This window comes from Geospiza fortis, unplaced genomic scaffold (genome assembly GCF_000277835.1).
Source record: "Geospiza fortis unplaced genomic scaffold, GeoFor_1.0 scaffold11, whole genome shotgun sequence".
Taxonomy (NCBI): domain Eukaryota; kingdom Metazoa; phylum Chordata; class Aves; order Passeriformes; family Thraupidae; genus Geospiza; species Geospiza fortis.
In genome coordinates this window covers 4,596,383-4,619,599 of record NW_005054304.1, presented here as the reverse complement: position 1 = coordinate 4,619,599, position 23,217 = coordinate 4,596,383, and the positions used below count along the sequence as shown (strand labels likewise).

Here is a 23,217-nt window from a genome sequence, read left to right as displayed (position 1 = left end):
AGTACTACCTTCCATTAAGATGCTTATTTCTACCTATTTCCTTTCAGAATTATCTTGGATACACTGGTACCTCCATATTACAGGCCTGTCAGCAAAAGTATGACCTGGCTGTTGACATCACCTGTGTTTTCCTGTATGCACAGTATGCAAATCCATACACTGTAAATAATATATATTATAATAATTTATATATGCCCTTCAGACAATTATTCTGGGGGAAAGTGGAGAACACATCTAATGTTTAAGAAACCCAGGGTAAAAGCTGTACATTGGGGAGAAGAACTGACTTTTAGGCATTGTCTGACATAGAAGAGGATTTAGCTAAGATTTAAAAGGTTCTACATCTTGTTATAAAAGAATTTCTTGTTTCAATCTTACATGGGTCAATTTACAACAAGCACCAAATTAACAAATATTATTAAATTCATCCTTTATGCTAAACCAAAGTGTCCTTGTGCCTTAAGTGTTCTGTTCAGTCCGCTTCATTGTGGCTCATGTGCACGAGTCAGCAGTTCATGGCACAAGGGTCACCTTTGGACTTCCCTGCAGAGCTGATAACCCTCATCAGACAGCGTCCAAACTCCTCCAGGATCATGCGCTCTGCTGCAGCTTTGGACTTGCCCGTCTTCTCCGCCTGCTCTGCCTGTGCCAGGAGGCACTCACAGGTTGCATCGGCCACCTCCTTGGTGACAAACGTGAAGGGCAGCCTGAAACAAAGGAACGTCCACTTAGTGTCTGCAAAAACACACAAGGCACCTAACTGCAGGGCTGGCAACTTTTTGGTCCGAGGGCTGATGAGATGTCATCTGTCCCATTGCTTCCAAGAGCCCTGAGATAGTGAATAAGCCTCAGTTAACAGCCAAAGGAACTGGTGGGTCAGAATCCCTACTGTTACAGGAACAAAGTGTTCCATTCACCTGACTGCTCCCCCCTTACACAGACAAAACTCAGAGATGTCAGGGACATTCCTGTCACACACATCAAAAACAACTCAAAGAGGGTGCAGCATTAACTTACTTCCCACCACCACTGCTGAGTGCTGGTGTTGGCCTTGTCAGCAAGTCTGAGATCTGGGAAGATAACTTGGTCTTTGCAGCAGTCTGCTGCTGCACCCTGACCTCTGCAGCATCTGCTAAATGCATCAATGTCTTTCGCTCCGGGCTTTCTTCAAAATTTTTACAGCCAATGCATTTGCATATGGAAGAACACATGATTTTTGCCTGAAAGAAACAAACAAAACATAAGAAACTTGTTGCAAGTTTGACTCCCCTTATGAGAAACCACAACAAAAAGATCTTATTTTAATCTCGTACCAGCTAACCACTACAGCAAACTCCCAAGTAGTAGTCTTCTCTCTAAATTCTTACCTCAAGTTGCGATGTCCCAGATGTATACTTCAATCAAATCATAGAGCATAAAATGTAAATAAGTGGTTTCCCACTCAGCCCTTTCTTCATCAACCTCCAGTTTCAGGTGTAATTTAGACAGCTGAGTTTTGAGAAAGGGCAGTCTTTCTCTACACTGTCTCTACATCCATAGACTGATCAGTTAGCAGATGAAGTAACAACTCCTGCTTTTGAATTCCACAGACACATTCTATCCCACAGCATCTGTGGGATGCTGCTCCAACTCCTCCTAGGGACTTGGTACAGTAGATTTCTTTAGGATATGGTGCTATTCAGTAAAGAACAAATCCAAGCCCAAGTTCAAAGTTGCTAAATTGTTTAACATTAAAATTACAGAACAGTAGCAACCAATTTTTCCATGTACATGGCTTTCTATGTGCAAACTTATGGGAGAAGAGGTAACATTACAGGAATGGAAACAGAAGAGAAAATATTGTAGCAATACAAGGAAGAGACAAAGCAAAAGAGAGAAGTCACTACACTAAAGGGGAAAAGCTACTATTTTTCAAGTGAGATAATGCTTCATACCTCATAACATTCGCAGTAGTTTTTGAGACATCCCGAGCGCTTACAGTTACACCCTTTGCTGTGCCTCCGATCTGATTCTCCTTCCTTTCCTTTCCCTATTTTGGGCTTGAAGGCTTCAGGGTTTCTGTCCAGGCAGGCCTGTCAACGCAGACCCAAAGGGTCAGTCATTGCATGCAGGGAGCAGAATTTAGAGGTGCAATAAAAGAACTTAAGCCTTGCACATGTGGGAGGAGATCAGGGCATTATACACCCACTCTGCCCCACTCTGGAGCTTCAGAAAAAAGAAACTAAATGACTTTGATCCCAAGGGGCAGGGGAAGAGGCCCCTCACCTTTATTGCTTTTTGCCTATCATTTTCATGGTCCAGGTTGTTATAACAATTTGTACAGTTGCAGTTATTGCAGAATTCACCATTTGCAAAACAGTCACAATACCTGAAACAGAAGATGCAGAAGGCATTTGTAAATATTGATCATTACATTGGTGTGTGAGTATTGACTCCCACACTGCAGTACCAGAAGTTCCTGCTCTGGCACCAATATGGGTAAGGGTCACTCTATGCTCAACTCCACACACACAAGCAGTACCAACCTCACTGCAGAGCCAAAATCCTCTAGTGCAAGTCTAGCTGCTCTAAAGACACAGGAGGAGCTCAAGGGTGTCCCCTGAGCTCATCACATAGTACAGGTCCCTCAAGCAGCCAGAGAAGCTAATGAGACTTTTCCTGAGAGTGACTTTTGGGTCACCCACATACTGAGGGCCAGTCTGCTGCAGCCACCTCACAGCGAGCTCCTGACCCAGTCAGTCCAAGCCAGGAGCCCCCATAGAGCCAAAACAAAAGGCAAGCAATTGGAGTAGGAGTTAACAGGCAAACTAACCCAACAAGGAGCTTTTATTTTGTTAGTTTTGCCCTTGAGCTGGGATGGAAGAATAGAAAAGGGATAACAATTGGTACATCTCAGACTTCAAAGCACAGGTAATCAGGGGAAGGATCTGAATGAAGATAAAGCAGACTTTAAAAAGGGACACATATATGGACAAAAAGCAGCAAAACATGGACAAGGAAAGCCAATCATGTTGCCATGCCTCTTATATATCTCTGGTGCCTCCCGTCAAAAACAACATCTCACCGATCCACAGACTCACAGATCTAAAACATGGCAATACCACATTCATTCCCAGCTCAAACATGGCTTTAGGCCACAACAAACTCCAGCATGTTTCAAAACTTCCAGGACCACCTCCAGCTAATAGCTAAAAACTGCTGGGGGTGTATGGTCATTTTTTGGAGCCTAAATCCATTGCTAAACTGGCTTTCTGTGCCTTGCTCAGCCTAGCACGACATAAACTAGATTAGGGCTGCCCTGGAGCCCACTGCAACCCTTCATCAGGTTGAACTGGATTTTGGAGATTTTTAGCATCTTGAATGGTCCCAGAGACAAACTAAATCAAAAGCTTTTACAACCTGAAATAGTTCTCCTTTCTTTTTTAAAATTCAGTGGTAGAATAGTCCTGGTTTCCAAAAGAACCAGGGCCAGCATCAATCCAGAGCAAATAACTTAACTGAGTTGACTTCTTAGTAGAATAGGCTATGTGCCTACCTTACATGAGCATTTGGGAAAAAATAAGTTCCCCTCCAGACAAAAAAGGTTTTAATAGTGAGAAAGCACCTGTGCCAGAGAGAATTAACCATCTGCCCTGCACCAATGCCCAGAACAGATAACATCAGTGATTTACAAGAACAGTTTCTTCCTAAGAGTATTCTGAAGGTGCAAATTATTCCCACTGATGACATTCCTCTCCCAGCATTTCTAGGGCACATTCAGGCACCAAAACCTAACCCCTACACCTCTAACATACATTGGGGCAGTGTGAGGTCAGTCATGTATACAAAATATCTGGAAAACAGCTACACATCTTCCTGCTATGCAACAGAGAGGTCTGAGACTAGAAAACATAGGGCACACCTCCCCATACAGAGGTGGGTGCACTACACAAAAAGACACCCAAGCTTAAGAGTTTAAACAAACTTAACTTGGGTTCAGATGCCATTGCATCACTTCCCTTTCAAGTACCACACCCCTGATTTCCTCTTCATTGTCTAGGATTCAGGGAACCACAGATGAATTTCAGTATCTCCTCCCATTCCTGTCCCAGAAATATCAGTAAACTGACTCTGATCAAGGTGAAGAAACTCTCCTCAGCTCCAAATGCTTTTATGTCAAATTCTTACAAATACATGGAAAGGAACAGCACAATATCTCATGAATAAGCAAGAGGTAGACCTATCAGCGAAGAATCACTTGTCTATTCAATCCTTTAATAAAATATACACAGTCCAATTTTTCTGAAGTATTTGATCTAGCATGGTATTACTGATGCACTTCACCAAAGTACAGTAAATTCCCACAAATGATACCATGAGATACCATTTCACTCATGGTACCAACAAGGCAACCAGAGCTGCTGAGTTGAATTGGCTTCACCATGCAATAAGGTACATAATGCAAAATTAGACCATTTTATATGTTATGGTCCATATAGCTCACAGGAGCTGCAAAATGACACAGGCTCTGCAACATCTCCACCAATATCCACCTTAAATCAACATCTAGATATAAAATTTCTGACGTACTTAAAACCTTTATATTATGATACTTGGTGCACGTTTGTGATGTTAAAAATAAGGCTTAAAAGAAAGAAACTGTACCAAGCTATACTTACAATTTCAAACACAGAGACTTAGTACAATTGCAAGGCTTCCTGGGGCGGTTTGCAGACTCAGAAGAAATTATTCTGGGGGGAGAAAAGGGCATTTATATACACACAGTTTTATCAGTTTCTTCCTATTTTAAATTCATGTAAACAGCTCATAATAAAAACTTTAAAAAAGAATCTTTCTATCCCCGTTGCATTAGGTTTTTGGCTGACTGTGTTTAAGTAACTGTTATAAATAGTGCCTTTCCAGCCCAGAAAGAGATAGATTATTTGCTGCAAATTTGGATGCACGCCTGAAGTAGAAATTAGGCTTTAAAGCTAGAGGAAGCATAACTAAAAAACTGGAGTCAGGGAAAACTTCCCCAGAATCCCTTCAAGTGCAGTGGGATCAGATCCAACCAAAATTCACACAACATTATTGTGCCTTTTCTTCTGTTCTACTTGGAATTAAAACAATGCAAGAAAACAAAAAAAAAATACCCCCTCTGGAATAATGGGAAAGCAAGCCAAACCACAGTATTCAGTTTTCAGATAAATTCTGCAGTGGACACAGTCTTTAACTGCTCCTAAGACTTGGATTTTGTGACACTAATCATATCTGATGAGATTTGTTCTATCCCTATCCAGCAATTTCTGCACGTAATACCAGGGAGATTAAATCAAACCCATTCATTTGAATAGCTGCATCTGGATTTGGGATTAGTTTGCATCAGTTGAGGTTGCAGCAACAAAAAGCAACTTCATGTTCACAATGTCCAGCAAACAGTAACACAAAAGGACTGTGCAGAACAGCTAAGCCTGCTGGATTGGCAAAGGGAAAATAATATATGGTAGCTGTTATTTTCATCCTTAAAGGAAAAATGGAAGACTGAAAAAACCCAAAGCCTCCTATCAGGATCCATTTTGCTGTTTGGCTGAATTTCTGCATGTGTTAAGCATCTAGCTTATATGTTGTCCAGAACCTCTCTGCAGCAATGTTGAGAAATAGTTGAGGCCTGTAGCTCACAGGTGCTGTTGTAAATAAAAAGAGCAACAGGGAGCTTTCAGGTCAACTTCCTGCTACATGAACTCAAAAAACAGAAAGGAAAACACAGCTTTGATCAAGAGACTGGCTCAAATGTCAGAGAGATCCACACCCTTCAGTCAGAGGTAATAATCACACCACAGCAGACTTGAGAATTCCCCAAACCAAACTCCAAGACCTCATGCTTATTCAAGCAGCCTATTCTACAGGTTTTGGGATTTTTTTCCAGAACTCTTACCCATTAAATGGCAGCCGTGCCTGGGACTGGACACTGGATGTCCCTGTGAAACCAGTGTTGCTTGCTATGGATACATAGGATGACTGTTGGAGCTAACAAAACAAAAAGGTTAATGCCTGACATGAAAGAAATTATAAACAAGAGGATGTATTTAAATTAGCTTTCCAGATATTGCTACAAAAATAACTTGCTTCTAAGAACACTTTTAGACGCTTCTAGAACTTGGACCAGGTGGCAACTTCCTGCCTCCATACTTAGCATAAAAATACTATTTTATATTGTATTTTTTGTTGTCTGTCACAGTGTCTAGATCCATACAGATGACAGGGATAACACACAGAAATGTTCAGACCACAAACAGCTCCTGTTCCTAAAAACATGCTCATTTTCCCCCTAATGCAGCAGAATCACTTCCTGAACAAATTAGTAGCTTCCTCTATATACAAGCCACTTACTATGAAAGTAAGCAAAATGGTTTGCATTCCAACTCCTCTGCATACCTGAACCCACCACTTATTTTTCACATTAAAAAACCAAAATCTCATAAGAACCTGCCAAACAACACTGCTCCGGGCTACCTTCTTTAGCATTACGTAGAAGCAGCTGTTTGCTCCTGCTGGGACAGGTTCTGGAGACATATTGGCACATGGCAAGATATAAAGCTACTGAGGCCAGGCAAACGGGGACAAGTTGTGACTGGAACATAAACCTCAGAGGAGAGGTCCAACAGATGCTAGTTTCAAGTATAATTTGCAGAACTAGATGAGAAGGACACAGTAACAATCTTCAGGGTCAAACTACAACTGTGACAAAACCAAAAGGCAACCAGAAACCAGTCTGGTACCAGTAATGCCAGGAGCTATCAGAGTCTTTGTTTCTACAAACTTCAGCTTTCAGCAGAACATTTCATTTATTCTCTTTTCATCCTGGTCAGATCCTGGCAAAGAGCAAAAAACTAATCCCTAGGCCTCAGCTGGGTGACTGGTACCAGCTGCTTCTGACAATGTGCTTAGCATTAACTAACACCATTTTATAATGAAGACAGCCATTCTCTGTGACCAAGCAGGTCACATATATGCACCCTTTCTCCTCATCATCAGGCCCTGAAGGTCCTGTGAACCAAGCAGACAAACCAATAGGATTTCTTCTTCCCCTCACTACAGGTCTCAGGATTCCTGGGCACCAGGCCATGGAAGTCTCAGGCACCCAGACAACCAGGTGGTGGTGACTGTCAGGGAGCAGGGAAGTGTAACAGCACACAGAGCAGTTATAAAATCAAGCTGTTCCAAGTCCTAAGTGACTTGTACTCTTTCATATGATTTTCAAGTCTAGGTTATGATTGCTAAAGTGATGAAGCAAACTGTGTATCAAGATCTGACCCAATATGCAGGGTCTAGGTGATTAGAAATTCCAAGTTGAGATCTAGGTGATTTGAGTAAGTTGGCATTGTAAATTCTGTACACTACTCAAAATTGCACTACACTGATTCTGCTTACAGAAATGCTGTGCTATTATGCTAATAAAAATTCATTTGAGAAAACAAAGCTTTAATTGCAACCAAGATTGAAATTAAAGTGCCATCATCATTCTGCCAAGGATCCCTAAAAGAAACTGTTGCCTCAGTGTCAGGTGGCAGTCACAGAGCAGAAACCTTTAAGAGAAAGGCAGAATATTCCACAAGGGCAACATTTGCATAACCATCTCTGGGAAAGGCCATACCTGTGTGACATACTGAGCTGGAAGGACTGCATAGCCAACATTTCCTGTGCCAGGGGCTGGTGCCAGCACAGTGCCTGGGGGGAGGTTGGTGAGGTTGGGCTGGATCTGTGGCAGTGGAGTGGCTGGCATGATAAGTCTTTGTTGGGGCTGACTGGTAGTGACTATTTGAGAAGTTGAGTTGATTGGTTTGGGCACCACCTGGAGAGAAAAGAGCTCTTTATGAAATCAGTGTTTCAGTCATTCAGTACACACTTTGATTAGTAGAACAGTTCTTTACAGAGCTGGAAGCAGACTTTTTTCTGTCCAGCCAAACCAGTCAGGACTATTACATGACTTAAACCCAACTCACCTGTTTCACAGTCTGTGCTGGCACTATGGGAACGGACATCCGCACGGGGGTCGCGTTCACCACCACGGGCTTCGCTGGGGTCAAGAAACAACACCACATGAATGTGTGTTAGTCACTCCAAATCCACAGTTCAGCCCTTCAGACTGTCACATGTGCATAACACAGAGGTACTTAGCACTGTAACTCACGTCTAGACCCAAGTGTTGCATGCCAACACCTTTGTAAACAGGTCTTTAGCACACATTTCACAGCAAAACACGTTAAAAAACCAGTCAGGGTGCAGACCTCCTCTGGACAATGAATTTCCCTTACATCTCTTTTCCCTTTGAAATCTTTTATTCCATCACCCCCCTGGAAAGCATGGACAGAAACCAGCAAAAATACCGGACACTTCCAAAGCAATTTACATGGAAGGATCTTCATGTTACAGGAATCTTGGCAATGTGCTTGTGGGCTGTCCTGCCTTCATGCTCTTCATATAGAGAAGATGTGAGAGGCCATAAACCACCCACAAATTTGGTCAACTAGGGAAAAGCAACCTAAAATGCTCCCAGGATTCAAGCCCAACTACAGAGCAATTTGACACAAAGGAGCATTTTCACATACAGACCAGAGGTAGCAGCAGAATATGGAATTCATGGAAGTCTTACCACAAAACCAAGTACATTTGTCAGTCTTCACAGACCTCTGTTATGTATTAATTTTAATCATTACAGAACAAACATGAAAGTAAAACCCAACAGAGGCTTCAGACAATGTCACCAGCAGCACTTACCCTGTTGCAGAGGCTGAGTATTCGTACTGGGATTTTGACTGGCAGATTGGGTTGAACTACTGGCTGTTGTGGCAGTAACGAGTCTGACATAATGGAACTTGCTTCCAGGTACCTGAATCTGCTGAACATTGGGTGCAGTTGCCAAGGGAATAATTGTCTTAAATTGAGATGTACCCACTCCTCCTACAGTAATGGTCTGCACTGCTGATTTCACAGCCTGTTAAGCCAACACAGACAGCACAAAGTTACTTGTACAAAGGCAGAGAGAACATCAATATGTTTATTTCACAATTTGTTAGTGAGCAACTCTAGCATACCATTTGTACCCTTGAGAGGGAAGACAGTTACCCTCTTTTTGCTTTCAAAAGTAGAACAGATGCAAAGAGATTAAATGCCTCTCAACACCTCAGAGCAAAGTCAGTTCCATTTTCAATGCTCTACACTAAACACCAGAGTAAACTAGTATTTATATGAGTAGGGTGACTCAGGCCACTTCACAAGATACAACATCTGCCAAAACTATTTCCAGTGACTACAGAGAATATGGCTCAGTTTGTCTTCCACAATCAAACAACCAAACATAGAAATATTCCTACTATTAAAAGCAGATGGTAAGAACTTGCAGAACAGTATGTCTGGACTGCATCATAATTTATCTGTGTGTGTACAGATATGTCCTGTTAAGACAGTTTGTAATTAATCCACAGAAATCACTGTGCAACCCTTGAGAGGAAAAGGGAACAGAATCCATAGCTGAAGGACATCAGAAAGAGTACAAGCTGAGAAATGAAAGAAGCAAGAACAATGAGGAGTAGCAAAACAAATTCATTAAGAAAAAAGGCAAAATGCTGAAAGAAAGGGAGCTCAGCAGACCTGTGCTACCTTACATCTGGAATTTGCAAAAGTTCATCTTTCCAACTTTTCTCATACTACAAACTAATAACAAGAAAGTTTTATTTCATTTATACACATTCATGAGTCTACTAGTTTGATAACAGCCTCTTTTCCCAGACTTGCTCAGCCTCAAACCTTGATTACTTCCATTTTCTCCTTCCATTTAACTTTTTTTGAGCTCAGCTTTTTATTCTCAGTATCTTTTACTATTGGTATAAAGCATATTGTCCTTGACATCAAGTTTAAATATTACACTTGGTTGTCAGTATGATATGAATTCTTATGAGAACATTTTCCCAGCTGCCCAGCTTTCAGCAACTATATGAATGAAACCTCAGTTTGCACACATTTTACTAGAAAAACAAGCCTGATCTTCTAAAAGGTGTTTTCTTGGGATTTTTTATTTTTCTTAGGACATTTTATACTTTAACAAGCCAGAGCATCAAAATAAGCACTATGTGCAAATATAGTCACAGACATTGTCAAAGGGAGACCAGTTCTCTCTAGCACACAAATGAGCAGCTGCTATCCAAGGACAGCTGGGAAAATCATAAAATTCAAGGGACAGTTCTTCTAAAGGCATGCTCTTGAGCCCAGTGAAGGCAGGTGAAGCCCTTGTGTTGTGTCAGATAGCTTTGCAACAGAACTCCCACAGACATCTCCATTTTCTCACTTAGGGTGCTTGCATTAGAGAGACTTAACCTTTTAAGAACTATTTCAGAAGGCAGTTTTGCCTGGAGAAAAAACCAGTTCAAATCTCTATGGTGTCCATATTCCCGTATCAGCATTCCAATTATTTCTTGTATCAGTAAGATAAGACTGGGAAAATCTGTCTGAGTCTCTGGTCTCATGCTGTACATGTGCGTCCACTCTCTGCTATATCCATACTCTGGATATATTTACACCCATTCACATCCCTTCATGTTTACCACGACAAGAGTACAGATATTGTGATAGAAAAAAATTTACCTAAGATCACAAAAGATGAAAACAGCAAAAACTGTCACTTGTAAGAAAGGTCTGTTTTGTCTTGTGATTCATTAATGCAAAACCATTTATAAAAGCTATTATGGAAAAGCCCATTTTTCTAGAAATGAGACATAGGAAATAAATAATTTCTGGTTCTGTGAATGTGACCTCCACTGCTGCAAACCTCAGAAATACCTGGAAAGCAGCCCTAGGCAGTGGCATAGAAACATTGGCAGAAGAGAGAGAACCATCCGAAGAACTCCTCCTCGTGTCACAGAGTTCTTCATGTGACTTGGGAGATTCAGTACACAGAAACAAGAATTTGCACCAAGTGGGGCTTTCCAGGCTGGAAAGCTACTTTCTAACAGCGCAGATTGTATGGGCTTGCACTGGTTTGCACCCCTCAACTGAAGAAGTCAGTATACACTCCTTGGGGCATTACTTCTGCCAGTTCCTAAGCAACACCATCCTAAGAACACCGGTGGACAGACGGCTGCCAAGCCGTGCTCCAACACTGCAGTTCCCAGCAAGCAATGACACAGACACAGCAGAAGACAAAGGAAAGTCAGTCTGTACCTGGGTGGTTGTGTGGTTGACTATAGCCTTCCCAGGGGAGGAGGGTGCTGACTGCTGCACTGTGAGGATCTGCTGTCCTAATGCTACATTCAGTGGGACGCCCACCGTCTTCTGGGGGGAGCTGGGAGGCTGGGAGGCCACTGACACCACTGTTAGCTGCTTGGCAAAACAAAAAGCAGTTTAAACCTCTGTGCAGGATACAGGACCCTGTACATACACATTCCCCTCCTCAGGACAGCACAGCTCTCCACCAGAACAGAACTCTTTCTGTGAACAAGGGTCCTGCATTTAACCACAACTCACACGGGTCCAGCTGTAACAACAAAAAAGAGAGCCCTTAGGAACTTGAAGGCATCACTGGTTTCCAGCACCAACAGGCTCCTGCAGAAACCTAGCACAGCATCTGGATGGGAGTAAGGGGTTGTTTTCACTTGTTTTGTTGGATTTTTTAAAAGGAAATTATCCCATTAAAGCCTGAGGATTGTCAAGAGGGATCTTCTAAATAAAGACGTCATAATTGGTACAATGACTATTTCATCATAAATAGGAATTTTAAAGAAAAGCTGTTCAAAAGAAAAGAAAATTCTCACCTCACACTATTGATTCACTCAAAGTATAAGAACATCAGTGCTTTCAAATCTACACTGCAGTTTCCCAGAGATCCAGTCTTCTGACCACATTTCTGCAGAGTGCAGTGTTTATAAACACTATATAACCACACCCCTTCCAAGACTGGTTTTCTACTTTTTGTTCTCAACTTCCTTATGTTTTAAGAAAAATCAGATACTTAGAATTGCTTATCAACAGTAAATTCAAGATGTAACCCTAAAGAGTCTTTTTGCACTCACTCCTAGTTAAAAAAGTAACTTTAGAATAAAACTTAACTTATTTATGTTGCTTCTCTTACTAATAATTGTCAAACACAAGTCTTTAACTCCATCTGTATAACATTACAACACTGAAGCATAGCCAAACCAAGATAATTCTTTATTCCTAATTTGCTTTTTAGTCATGATATTTTAGTTTGCCTGCACTGTGCATCTTGTCCCTCTGTCTCTCTTTCTTCAGCAATATTCCTCTTCTCAAGACAATTATCAAATCTGAAACACAAGTGTCACCTTGACCTGTGCCAATCTCCAGCTCTGTGCAAAGACCACTGCAAATCTCATTTACTTCACAAGCGATCAGGGAAGACTAAATTGCCTGTGCAGTAGCAGTAATGGTTACTAAGTGCTGACCTATTAATATTATGGAGGTCTCCTCTTGAACAGCCTGGTGATGTTTTATGAAGGCATTAAAAATAGTCCGAGTGCTTGGCTAAGAGGGAACAGCTGCTCTCAGAATCAATGCTTAGGGAATGGCAAAAAATGACAGGAATGGGAAACTATGCCGTAATGCATATCTGCTTAAAACCATAGTAAGGGAACCAGTTGAAAAAAATCTAAATTAGGGCATTACCACAGAGCATTGTGATGCAAAATGGAGACTCTGGAGATATTTTCATGGACTCCGGAGACATGTTTATTATGTCTGGAGAGATAATAAACAGTTTGTAGCAAAGATACAGAGAGCTCCATTCAGACCACTGTGCGGGAGGGATAGAAGGCTGCAGCCAGAACAGGTCCTTACCTTATTGGGGGATTTGAGTGGTGAGATAGCTATTTTATTCGGTGTCTGTTGGGCTGTTGTACTCAAAGATGATCCAATGACTCCACTCTCAGAGATGGTTATTGTCTTTGGTGGTGTCCCTGGAGCAGACTGTGAAAAAACCCTACCTATAAACAATGAAGATAGCATCAGCTCCAGTTATCCCTGGTCACAGTCACTTTTAAAGCAAAGTTTTCCCTGCCATTTGTGCAATTTATCCCTACTTCTGAGAGCGTATGACCTGACAGGAAGGACACTGGCATTCTTTAATTTAGATTTAGCAACAAAGAAGAAAATAATTGCTGCTATTACAAAGAAAAAGACAGTTTGCTCAGGCTTTAAAAAAGAGCCAAAATGCACATTGAGCTTTCTGTGCCATTCAGCTGACAATTGTTGACAGCCAGGACAGCATCCAGGGGAGCAGAGCCCTCCAGTACACCTGCACCACATACACCCCCCCAGCCAGCTAGCAGCTTCCTGGGAAAGCCCTGGGCTGCTGCCAGTGCACAGAAAAACTGAGCATTGGTGGGGGACTACTTCCTTTGAAACCTCAGCCATCAAACACCAGCTGAGTTACAGTGACCAAGAAAAAGACGTTTGGTCTGTCTACAATCAGCTCTGAGGTTTTTGGGTTTTTTCTTTTCTCTGTTGATGGTTGCCTCTTTCACTGCCTAACAGTTTTTAGTCACACTACCACCCATGTTTTCATGTGTGTGTCATATACGCTCTCTCTTTTTACAATGCCAAAGAGTAAACATCAAAAACAGCAGCTCCACACCATGACATCAGTTTCAGGAATATTGCAAACTCCCAGAATGGAAAACAGATCTTTTTTTCCATACTTCCTAAGTTTCTTTCCAAAGAATGCTTGACCACTGAGCTTTCCTCTGCTCCACTTTGGTTCAGACTCATTTCTGTCATAGCTTCTGTCACCCATTCTCTTGTACTACATTTATAAAAATAAGAAACAAACAAATACCAGCATAACTTTTCCATCCAAAATCAACTGGTGGCATAACAATTAAAGTCAACTGGAACTAACAAGAAAAAGCACTATCCTCATGGCAAGCTGATTTCCTCTGAAGTCTGTGTGCTCTAAAATCACCACTTCAGTGCAGTCTAACTAACAGCACAGATAGCTGCCAGTAGCTGCTAAAGCCACATGCAACCTGAAGAATGTCAGTCTGGGGGGAATTTCACCATCTAGAGGTTTCAATCCTTTGAGTTATTTTCTTGGTGACAGCTTTCCTCTTCTCACTACATCTCCTCCTTGGCATCAGCTTCCAAAGAGAATATGGTAGCTTATACTGACAAGTCTTTCAAGATTACAGCTTCCACTTCAGCTTGCAGGAATTTCCAGGCAATTAGAAATATTGATCAGATTCATGAAAATGTGCATAAAAAATCAAAACACAAACGTTACACCTTCTCTAAAGTGATGCCAGCTTTGAGAAGCTGGCAAGCTGTGCTGGCTGATTGAAATGGTGAGGGAAAAACCAATATTTAAAGATTTCCCTCTCAATTAATGAAGCAACTTTACCTCCCCCAGTGATAGTTTTAGTGATGGCTCAGGCACAGATGATTTTTCAAAATACTGATTTAAAAACTGCAAGTAATTTTTAATGTTTTTGGGTTGGGTTTTTTGTTTGGTTGGATTGTTTTTTAAACACAAAAACAACTTAATTCAAGTATTTATAAACATAGCAATCTTCTTACAGGTCTATATTACAAGTCAAATTCTTACAGGGAATTTGAGAAAGGGGACAAACTGGAGAGTGGGACGGGGAATTCCTCTTTCACCTGAAACACATCAGGCTGCAGGCAGCCTGCCAACTCAAGAAAAAGATTATGTTCCAGCTCTGTGCCATTTGCTGGCATCTCTCAGTGTTCTGAATACAGGAGACAGTTGCATCCTTCTTAAAAACAGCTCAAGTCCCAGTGCTGTAAAGACTTGACAAATTTGTTTAAATACCTGGGAGAGATTTTAGGCCTACTTAGACTGATAAATCTGTAAACAGTTAGACATCCTTCAAAGCTCTAACGACAAATCCAGCTTCCTACATTTGTCTTTTTCAGAAAAATCAGATGCCTAATATGTTTAGCAACAGATACACTGCCATTATAAACAAGGTATTACACTGTGGTTTTTTCTTTAATTTCGTTGGTGCTTTTGCTGTTGTTCTGTTGTCTGCTGTGGTCACCTCAGCTTTTCTTTTTTATAAGGATATATAGAGTTGTTTTCCAAAGGGAAAGACCATTTGTTATTTGCCTTAATTACTTTCCTAGACACTTCTGTGATGGTTATTTTTGAAGTAGGTGAGCAACTTAACAAAAACAACACAGCTTTATTCACTTTCTTCATTCAAACACTTTTTCTGTTACTTGCATGTATTATATTTAAGTCCAACTCTAAGCAGATTAAAGTAATACAGAAGCATGTGTCTCCCTTTCCTCCTGTGTATTTATAAAATGTGTCTGAAAATACTTTCTGTTCATCAAGTAATCTTTTCTGTGGCTCTGGGATATTTTTTTCTCCTCCCCAAAATCCATGAAGTAAAAGTATCTTGCAGTAAAAGCAACTCTGCAATTACCAAGATTATTCTAAATGAGCATAAAGGTACCAACAACTGCATTTATCTGCTTCTACCAAAAAAGTTTTCTGATTTTTTTTTCAGTTGCTTGAGGTACTTTGACAGAAACTACAGTAAAAGTGTTGAGACAGAAGAATTTCTACAATTACCATTTCTTTGAAAAGCCTTTAAAAAAATGGCAAAGCAAAACAAGTCAAAGTAGTACAACCTGCAATGACTGGTGACACTTGAGTGGTCTGCCCTGTAACAGCTTTGCTATTGATTGGTTTTGCAAATATCAGCTTGGTGATCACCGGGCCAGAAGTTGGGGTTCGAGTCTTCTTCGCAATCTAAAAGATGGAGGAAAAAAGATCTAAAGTAACTTGAGCATTTTGGATCTAAATTATTGTATTGTTAAGTACATTAAAAAATAAAAAGGGCAATACTTGCACACATAATTAGAAGAATAACTGTATATCTTGCATTTCATCTCCACTTCTCCTTATGGAAAAAACTAGGAGATTATCCTTGACACTTCAGAATGCCAGCTGCCAAAGTAGGATAGCCAAATCCCTCTCAGCTTTTTCAGAAGATAGCTCTCTGTGCAAAATCTCATCTTCAAGATGCTGAAATTATTTCTTATGTGTGGTTGGTCTACATAAAAATGTCAAAATTAAATGCACAACTCTCAGTTTTCAAAGCTTTAAACGAAGTCACTTCTTTTCCAGCCAACCAGGACAAAACTTGTCCCCAGTGATTTAAATATGACCACTACTGCTCTGAAACATCTCTTGACCATTTTGACATAGCAGCACACTTGTTTTGCAAATGGGGAAAATGTTTTCTGCAACAGTTCCCAAAGCACATGGATCATCAGTGCCTGTAAGTTTTGAGTACTCACTAGCCAAGAACAAATCAGATGGCCACCTCCAGGTATAAGGGGATCTATTTTCTTATTGCAATCCAGTCTCCGAAAACACAGCTGGACCAAGAACATGTACAGCAATTCAATGACAGATCACTTCAGCTTGAGATCTTCATAAGCAGGAGTATATAGTCTTAAAAGTTTTAAAGAAGATTTTTCTCCCCTTCCACACTGTGAGAAGTTAATTACCAGTTGCATTTTTTTATACATTGGCACCCAGCTAGTGAATAGTTCAATTTGGAGGCTGACTTTTTCCAAAGACTTTTAACCTGCTGACTGCAGGGGCTGCCTGTGGATGTGGCCTGAGTCTATGTGAGCAGGCTGGAAGGCTGTATGCTCACATTTCCTGAAGCCCTTACATCTGCCCACCCCACAGGTGAGGCACATCCTGCCTCTCCCTCCACCACATCCCGTGGGCACCAGCCTTCAACTCCAGCAATATCAGAGAGGCACCACATTAACATCCACGTGGGGAGCCACCTCTCAAGGGCACAGAGCCACTTTTCTTACTCAAGCAGCTAAATCAGAAATCTTCCTGATGTGATACAGAGCTGACAGCTACTTTCGACAGCCTGAGACAGTTACAAATGCTCAAATGAAGCAACTGAGTAGGCTGGAAGTTATGGTTTCCTCCACAAAACCCTATCTATAGAATTTGTTGCCTGAAAACACCTTTTTTAAAACCACGTAAGGCAAAAACATACAAAGTATTCAGCAGCACATAACAAATTCCTCAGTTGCTCCACAAAAAGCACACATGAGGCTGCCCCAGCTCCCAGCAGCACAGTCATGGCACAGCCAGGGAAGCTGGAACTCCCTCTGCTATGGCATTGGAGCCCTCCAGGCTGCTGTGGAAAGCCAAGGGCACCTCTGTGTGCCCAAGGTACACCTGGCCAGGGAAGCCAGCAAGGAGCAGCTCTGACACCAGGCACCACCAGAGAATGGATCTCATTTAAAGGAAGCCACATGCTGCTCCACAGGAACCTACAAGTGCTCCTCAGAGGAAACCTCCATCTCAGAACAAATATGCTGCTCCTCAGGCACAGTAGGTGATTTATGGGGCATATACAATTGTCAAGGCTTTAAAATGAAACAGAGGAGAAATAAACCTGTTCTTTTTGGAAATACATTAACTAAAACTTTGAAACATAAGTTGTTTGAAGAAGGAAGCTTCATTCACAGCCCTGCTCACAAATTTAACTCAAAGCCATTTTTAAATTTCAATGATTCAATTATCTTAGCACATATACAGCTGATAGATGAGCAGGCATTTTATCTGTAATTTTTTTTTCTCAGCTTGGACACGCTTTAATTTAGGATCAATTCTACACCTTTCATCTGCTTGATTTGAGATTTCTGTTTTAAATTAACCTTACCTTGCCATAAGGTATTATTGCAACTCGATTGTTATTGCTTTTTTTCTGAAGTGAGAGCTAAGTCTGGCTCAGAACATGATGAGCACTTAGCAGGAACAGCCAGCTCTATAACACAGTTGTTTCCCACTAACAGTCAATAAATGTGCTTAAATGACTTACATGAATGTGTGTAAAATACTACTGACCATTAACACAAAGTATTTCAGAAAAAAACTTAAAAATTCTAAAATAACAGGTCAACACATGTAGCCCTGCTTCCCTCATACTCAACTTGCAGTATCCTCCTCAAATAAATTCTGCCCTGCTTTTTAGGTGAACTGTTTGTCTACAAAGAGGGAGGTCTAATAAACAAGTGAATCCCCTCAGGGCTTAGGAAACAGCAAGACAAATGTGGTTGGTTATAAATGAGGAACAGCACCCTTGGCCCTACCTGCTGCCAAGCAAGCATTTCTGAGGTTTATGGCACTGGATAACCCCAGCCACCAGGGAGAAGCTTCTTGGCACCACTGGGAAACTCGCTGCCCATTTCAGTAAAGACTGGAGAAGCCAGAGGAAATAATCAAGATGCCCCTTTGATACTTCAGAATGGACAAGTTCTCTGGAGCACTCTGCCATAGCCTGTACTGATCACAAGGAGCTTAGCATTATCCCCCTGCCCATGTAAGCTAAGCATGCCCTCTGCAAGTTACTTTGAGTTAGACTGCAAATATATTCCCTGGAGCAACAAGCTCTTCTGTAGCAATGTTATTATATTTAGGAGCACACACCAGCCTTCCTTCCCCTACAGAAGGCAAGAGATTTCCCTGCAGGCAGCTTGACTTCAAGGGTCAAGTTCAGTCTTCCTAAACACTCTTCACTAAAGATGAACTAGCAAGTTCATACATGGCTGGACTTTGTGCTCAGACTCTGTTCTATTCATACAGGCACACTCATAACTCACATTTACTGCTGGATATCCACAGTCAGCTACCACAAAGGAGCTATAAATCCACTCCCTAAATGACCTGTTGGGAGCCTGTCCATCTACCCACTCTCTGTGTCATTTATATTTGGCATAGCATGAAAAATCAGGGACTCTAGAAATAGAAAAGAACACTTTAACTTCAGAGATGAAGAAACTGAGCTAGGAATGGGAGTTTGAGGTTAGGGAGTGCACAAGGTCCCTTTTCAATTATGAAATAAAGCCACAGCAGCTGCCTTGCCATGGTAGCAACTATGCTATGGACACTGTTAAAACCAGAGCCAGTTACCACACAAAACAAGCACAAGGCAGACTTAACAGCAGCCATGGTGATATGTCTGGACATCTGGCTCAGAGTCATGTGCAAGGCCAAATTCCTGCTTCATAAACCTGGACTAAAGCAGCAGAGCAGCAGGCACACCACCACCTTTATGGCCATAGGCAGGCAGGAGCCACAGGCTGAAAGCAGATGTACTTGCCCAGCAGTTTTTTCCCACATATTTGTGGCACCAGTTTCAGCTAAATCAGGACAAGCTGCTGTAAGGACAGTAATTAACCTCTGGATATAGATGAGGCCAAAGGCCCTGCCACACTTAACACCTCACAGTCTCATACATCCAGAACTGTAAGCAGAGGAGGAGTCAAATTCCAATAAACATTTTGCTGAACCCTACCAATTATGCCTCGGGTGCTGAGACTTCAACTATCACAATTAGATTACAAGATTAGATTAGATGTCAAGGCAATTGAGTTTCTCTAACGATATACAAAGCCTTTATGGTAGTGACCACAAGAACTGATAAGAGCTCTTTGTCATCTAATCTGCACCAGTTCATTCTCAGCACCAAGTCAGTCTTGTGCTGCCCTCCATCTGAAATAGCTGATTCACAAGAGATAAATTACAGGAGACTCATGGGGAGTCAGGGAGGCATTCACAGCCTCCTTTTCCACTCATTGAAAGATTAAGGGGCTCGTTCAGGGCGATGGGGTAAAAGAATCACTTCATTTTCTAAGACAGGGACTCGAGGTGTGAGTTACCTCCCTTGTCATTCAGGGTAGAGTAGAGCCAGACTTCTCTCACCCAGCCTCATGTCACTCTGACACTTCAGAAATTTTCTGCAGGGAAAAGCATTGTCTATGAAGTGCTAACGTGATAATTTCCCCTGCAGTATCAGGTGCTAACCTTGTCTTCTTGCTTTTCATTTCTACTTCTTCCTCGCCTTGTGGACAAAAAGGAATGCCAAGTGCTAACAATTCAATCTGTTTTGCAAAGGGAACCAATGGCTTAACAAAAAGAAACCACAACAAAACAAATTGACCCAAACTGCAATTAACTAGATTTAAAAACGGATGCAAGTCCATTAGTAAGAGCTTCTGCTAAGGAAAAGTGTGGAATTCCCAATGGCAAACTGAAGGGGTTGATGGCAAAGCCACTGATTTCAGTCACTGACAGCACAAATCATCTCATGCAAGGAAAAACCACATCACAGCTATGTCGTTTTCCCCAGTTTCCTGTACCTGTCACTTGGCAGTGAATAATGAAGCCAAATAACAGGAACTGATCCACTCTTAAATGTTCCTACGACTGCTGAGCAGAGACTTTCTTAAAAACTATAGTGCCAATCATTTATGTTTCAAATGGTCATTATTAAATATGTTTCCAGGTATGATGTAGCAACAAAAAGTAGTAGGAATTGGTGAAGGAATCATCTGCAACTTTAAAGAAAATATTCAGAATTGATCTTATTCACCTGCCATGAAACACTAATCAAGGAACATTTGGCTAATAAAGTTCTTTAAACTTTGTCATTTTTATGTGCAGCTGATTATTTTTAACAGCATACTTAAGAGTTTAATTTCTCATTTTATTTAGACAGTAAAATAAATATTTTTCCATCATACCCTGCATTGAGTTCTACTTGTCCTTCACTTTAAGAAGTCTTATTTTTTATTATTTCTGCCTCACTGCAGAAAGGAAGAAGGAAGTCACTCACATTTATTCTGCCACATAATAGATGAGAATCAGACCCTTTGGGTCATAACCCAAGTCTTTTCAACACATTTTCAGATCCAAGCAGATTCTCTGTGGTTTCAAATATCTCAAGATCCATGCCAGAGATTGGGAACAAAACCTTGAATGTTCAGCTTTAGATAACTAGATTTGAGGCAGACAAGATACACCCTTCTGTTCTTTTTTGGATGCTAGAAGTTTTTTCAGAGAGTTTGTTTAAATAAACTGAATGTAATAGGCAGAAGTTACTCTTCCATAAAGGAGTGTATGCTTTGAATAAACAACAACAGGCACATAAAGTTGAATTCACTCTTCCTGAAAGTATGTAGAATTTATTTTTATAAAATGAAAATAATGAGAAAATTATCTTCAATCTACTGAATAGTTCACTTTCTCTGAGGCAAACCCTAAGTTTCTAGACAGTAGCTAGAGGCAAACAGCATAAAATGGCAAACACATCCACAGATGAAAGCATGGGCTAAGAGCAGCATTGTATTTTTTAAATACAAAGAATAAATGCAAAGGTTGAAAGCAACAGTGTGTCAATCAGTGCAGGAAACAGACAACAATTGCAGCAACAGAACTGGTTTGAAGATGTTTCATCAGCATAACTCATTTTACCTGTACTGTTTTTACTTGCTGGGACTGCAAGACAGAGGGCTGGGCCGCAGTGTTTATCAGCTGACTCCCCTGCGTCAAAGCTGAGACACCCACAACAGGTTTCACTTCCGACCGACCTCCAATGACAACTTTGATCTGCTGGCCTTGTACCTTGGAGTCTCCAGCCTGGGCTTGGGACACGGCCTTCTGCGACTGCGGGAGCTGGCTGTGGGGTAATGCTAAAACAATAGGCTGGCCAGACTTGCCCAAAGTTGTTACAATCAGCTTTTGCCCGTCTGGTTTAATACTCTGACTGCCTATTTTAATATCAGTGGCCTTGTTCAGAATAATCTGATTAGCTGAGATAGTGACAGGGGTCTGAGCACCAAGTTTATGGAGGCCACCTGGAAAGGCAGGCTTTACAGCTGCATTCACATCAGGGCTTGGGGTTGTGGTGGTGGTCAGTGCTGCATCTCCCGAGTGGCTGCTGGGTGCAGGAACCGATTCCGTGGTGACTGTGGCTGTGGTCGTGGCTGAGGAGGAGCTGGTGGTGCTTATGTTCACTATTTCTTCCAGTTCTGTTTCCATGGGAATGGACTCTCCTCCCATGGGCGACGACACGATAACAGCCTCGATGCTGTCGTCCTCCACCAGAGTTATGCCGGTGTCCATGATTTCCTCAGGGAGCAAGCTGTTCACTTCTGCTGAAACCACCTCCATTTTAGTAGCTGTGGCAGTGATGGCCGGAGCAGGTACTGCAATATTTTAAAAAGTTATTGGCTTCCAGAAAATACATATTTTCAAAGCTTTATGAATAATATTACCAAAGAAGAAAATACAGTCGATTTTTTTCAGACTGAAAGTATTGTGCATGCACAGGAGGGTTATCATGGGAAAAAAATCTGTCATCAAAATGTAACACACCAAGCTGAATTTAGTCTCAGTAATAACTTACATCAAACCTTTACAATATTATTCGCTGAAGTAAAATAAAGGCATTACCAGTCCACTCTTCACACCAAAGTACACAAAGAAGCAGTGTTTCCCCTCTGAAAATATGGGCACAGACATTTAAACTCACCAAAGTGTAAAGCAAGAGTTAAACAGCTTTAAAGAAATCTAATAGATGATGATGTATTTTCATACATGCCAACATTGATTACCAGGTTATCTTGCTCAAGAGACTTGTTATCCGTACCAGACGTAACATTCTCGCCAAATTTTTATTTTGGAAATCTCAGAAAAACAAATGACTGTTTAGTGATGGACTTAAACAACCTCAAAAGGTCAATCAACAGCCACCTATCATAAGATCAAGCCAAAGCCCTGCCACTCACAAGATGAAGAGATAATCCCTTGATGCTGGCTATGAAAAGAAGAGCTCAGAAATTTTTTTACTTCAATAATCACTAGAGAATATAACACACAAATTCATGATTGATTTGAAAGATGTTCTAAACACAAAACAAATAACACACCATATGAAAAATAAAAGGAATTTTTAAGAGCACCCAAATTATATATTAAACGAACCCCTGCAGTGAGATTCAAAACCAGAGTCACTTCCACTTGAGAAACCTTACAGACATTGCTGGAAATGGCCACACTGTACCATTCCCCTAAAGCTGTATCAGTGTCAAGAGTCTGAAAACAGATCAGCTCCCTAAGGCATTTTCTGCACTTGCTGACGCCATGAGCACACTTGGGCCTCGGATGGGTGAGCACACCAGTGGGTCTGCCTACATGCTCCTGAGTACTAATTATAAGCTCAAGGGGACAAAATCCTTGCAAATTCTGTTTCCTACTTGCTAGGGAAAGCAGAGCTGAGTTTTAATACTAATTCATGAGGAAGCATGCCAGTGAAAACATTGACCAAATGCGGGGGTGACATGATTTCCTCTGGAGTTGTTGTGGGCCCGTTTTGTAGAGCA

The 23,217-nt window shown here is 41.3% G+C and overlaps 1 protein-coding gene across 2 annotated transcripts; it reads right to left on the bottom strand.

Annotated features, from left to right (window-relative positions):
- Window positions 1-343: 343 nt before the first annotated feature.
- Window positions 344-22,042, bottom strand: LIN54 (lin-54 DREAM MuvB core complex component). Of its 2 annotated transcripts, XM_031066378.1 has the most exons (13): window positions 21,308-22,042; window positions 15,643-15,763; window positions 12,826-12,971; window positions 11,197-11,352; window positions 8,758-8,974; window positions 7,983-8,056; window positions 7,634-7,831; window positions 5,915-6,006; window positions 4,659-4,730; window positions 2,266-2,368; window positions 1,935-2,072; window positions 1,018-1,220; window positions 344-707 (listed from the first exon to the last, which is right to left on the bottom strand). In XM_031066378.1, the coding sequence occupies exons 1-13, from the start codon at window positions 22,004-22,006 to the stop codon at window positions 506-508; spliced, it is 2,421 nt and encodes an 806-aa protein (XP_030922238.1). In that variant the 5' UTR covers window positions 22,007-22,042; the 3' UTR covers window positions 344-505. The 2 variants fall into 2 exon arrangements, with proteins under 2 accessions (XP_030922238.1, XP_014167417.1); XM_014311942.2 differs by lacking the exons at window positions 11,197-11,352; window positions 12,826-12,971; window positions 15,643-15,763 and having other exon boundaries at window positions 21,308-22,038.
- Between the last annotated feature and the right edge of the window lie 1,175 nt (window positions 22,043-23,217).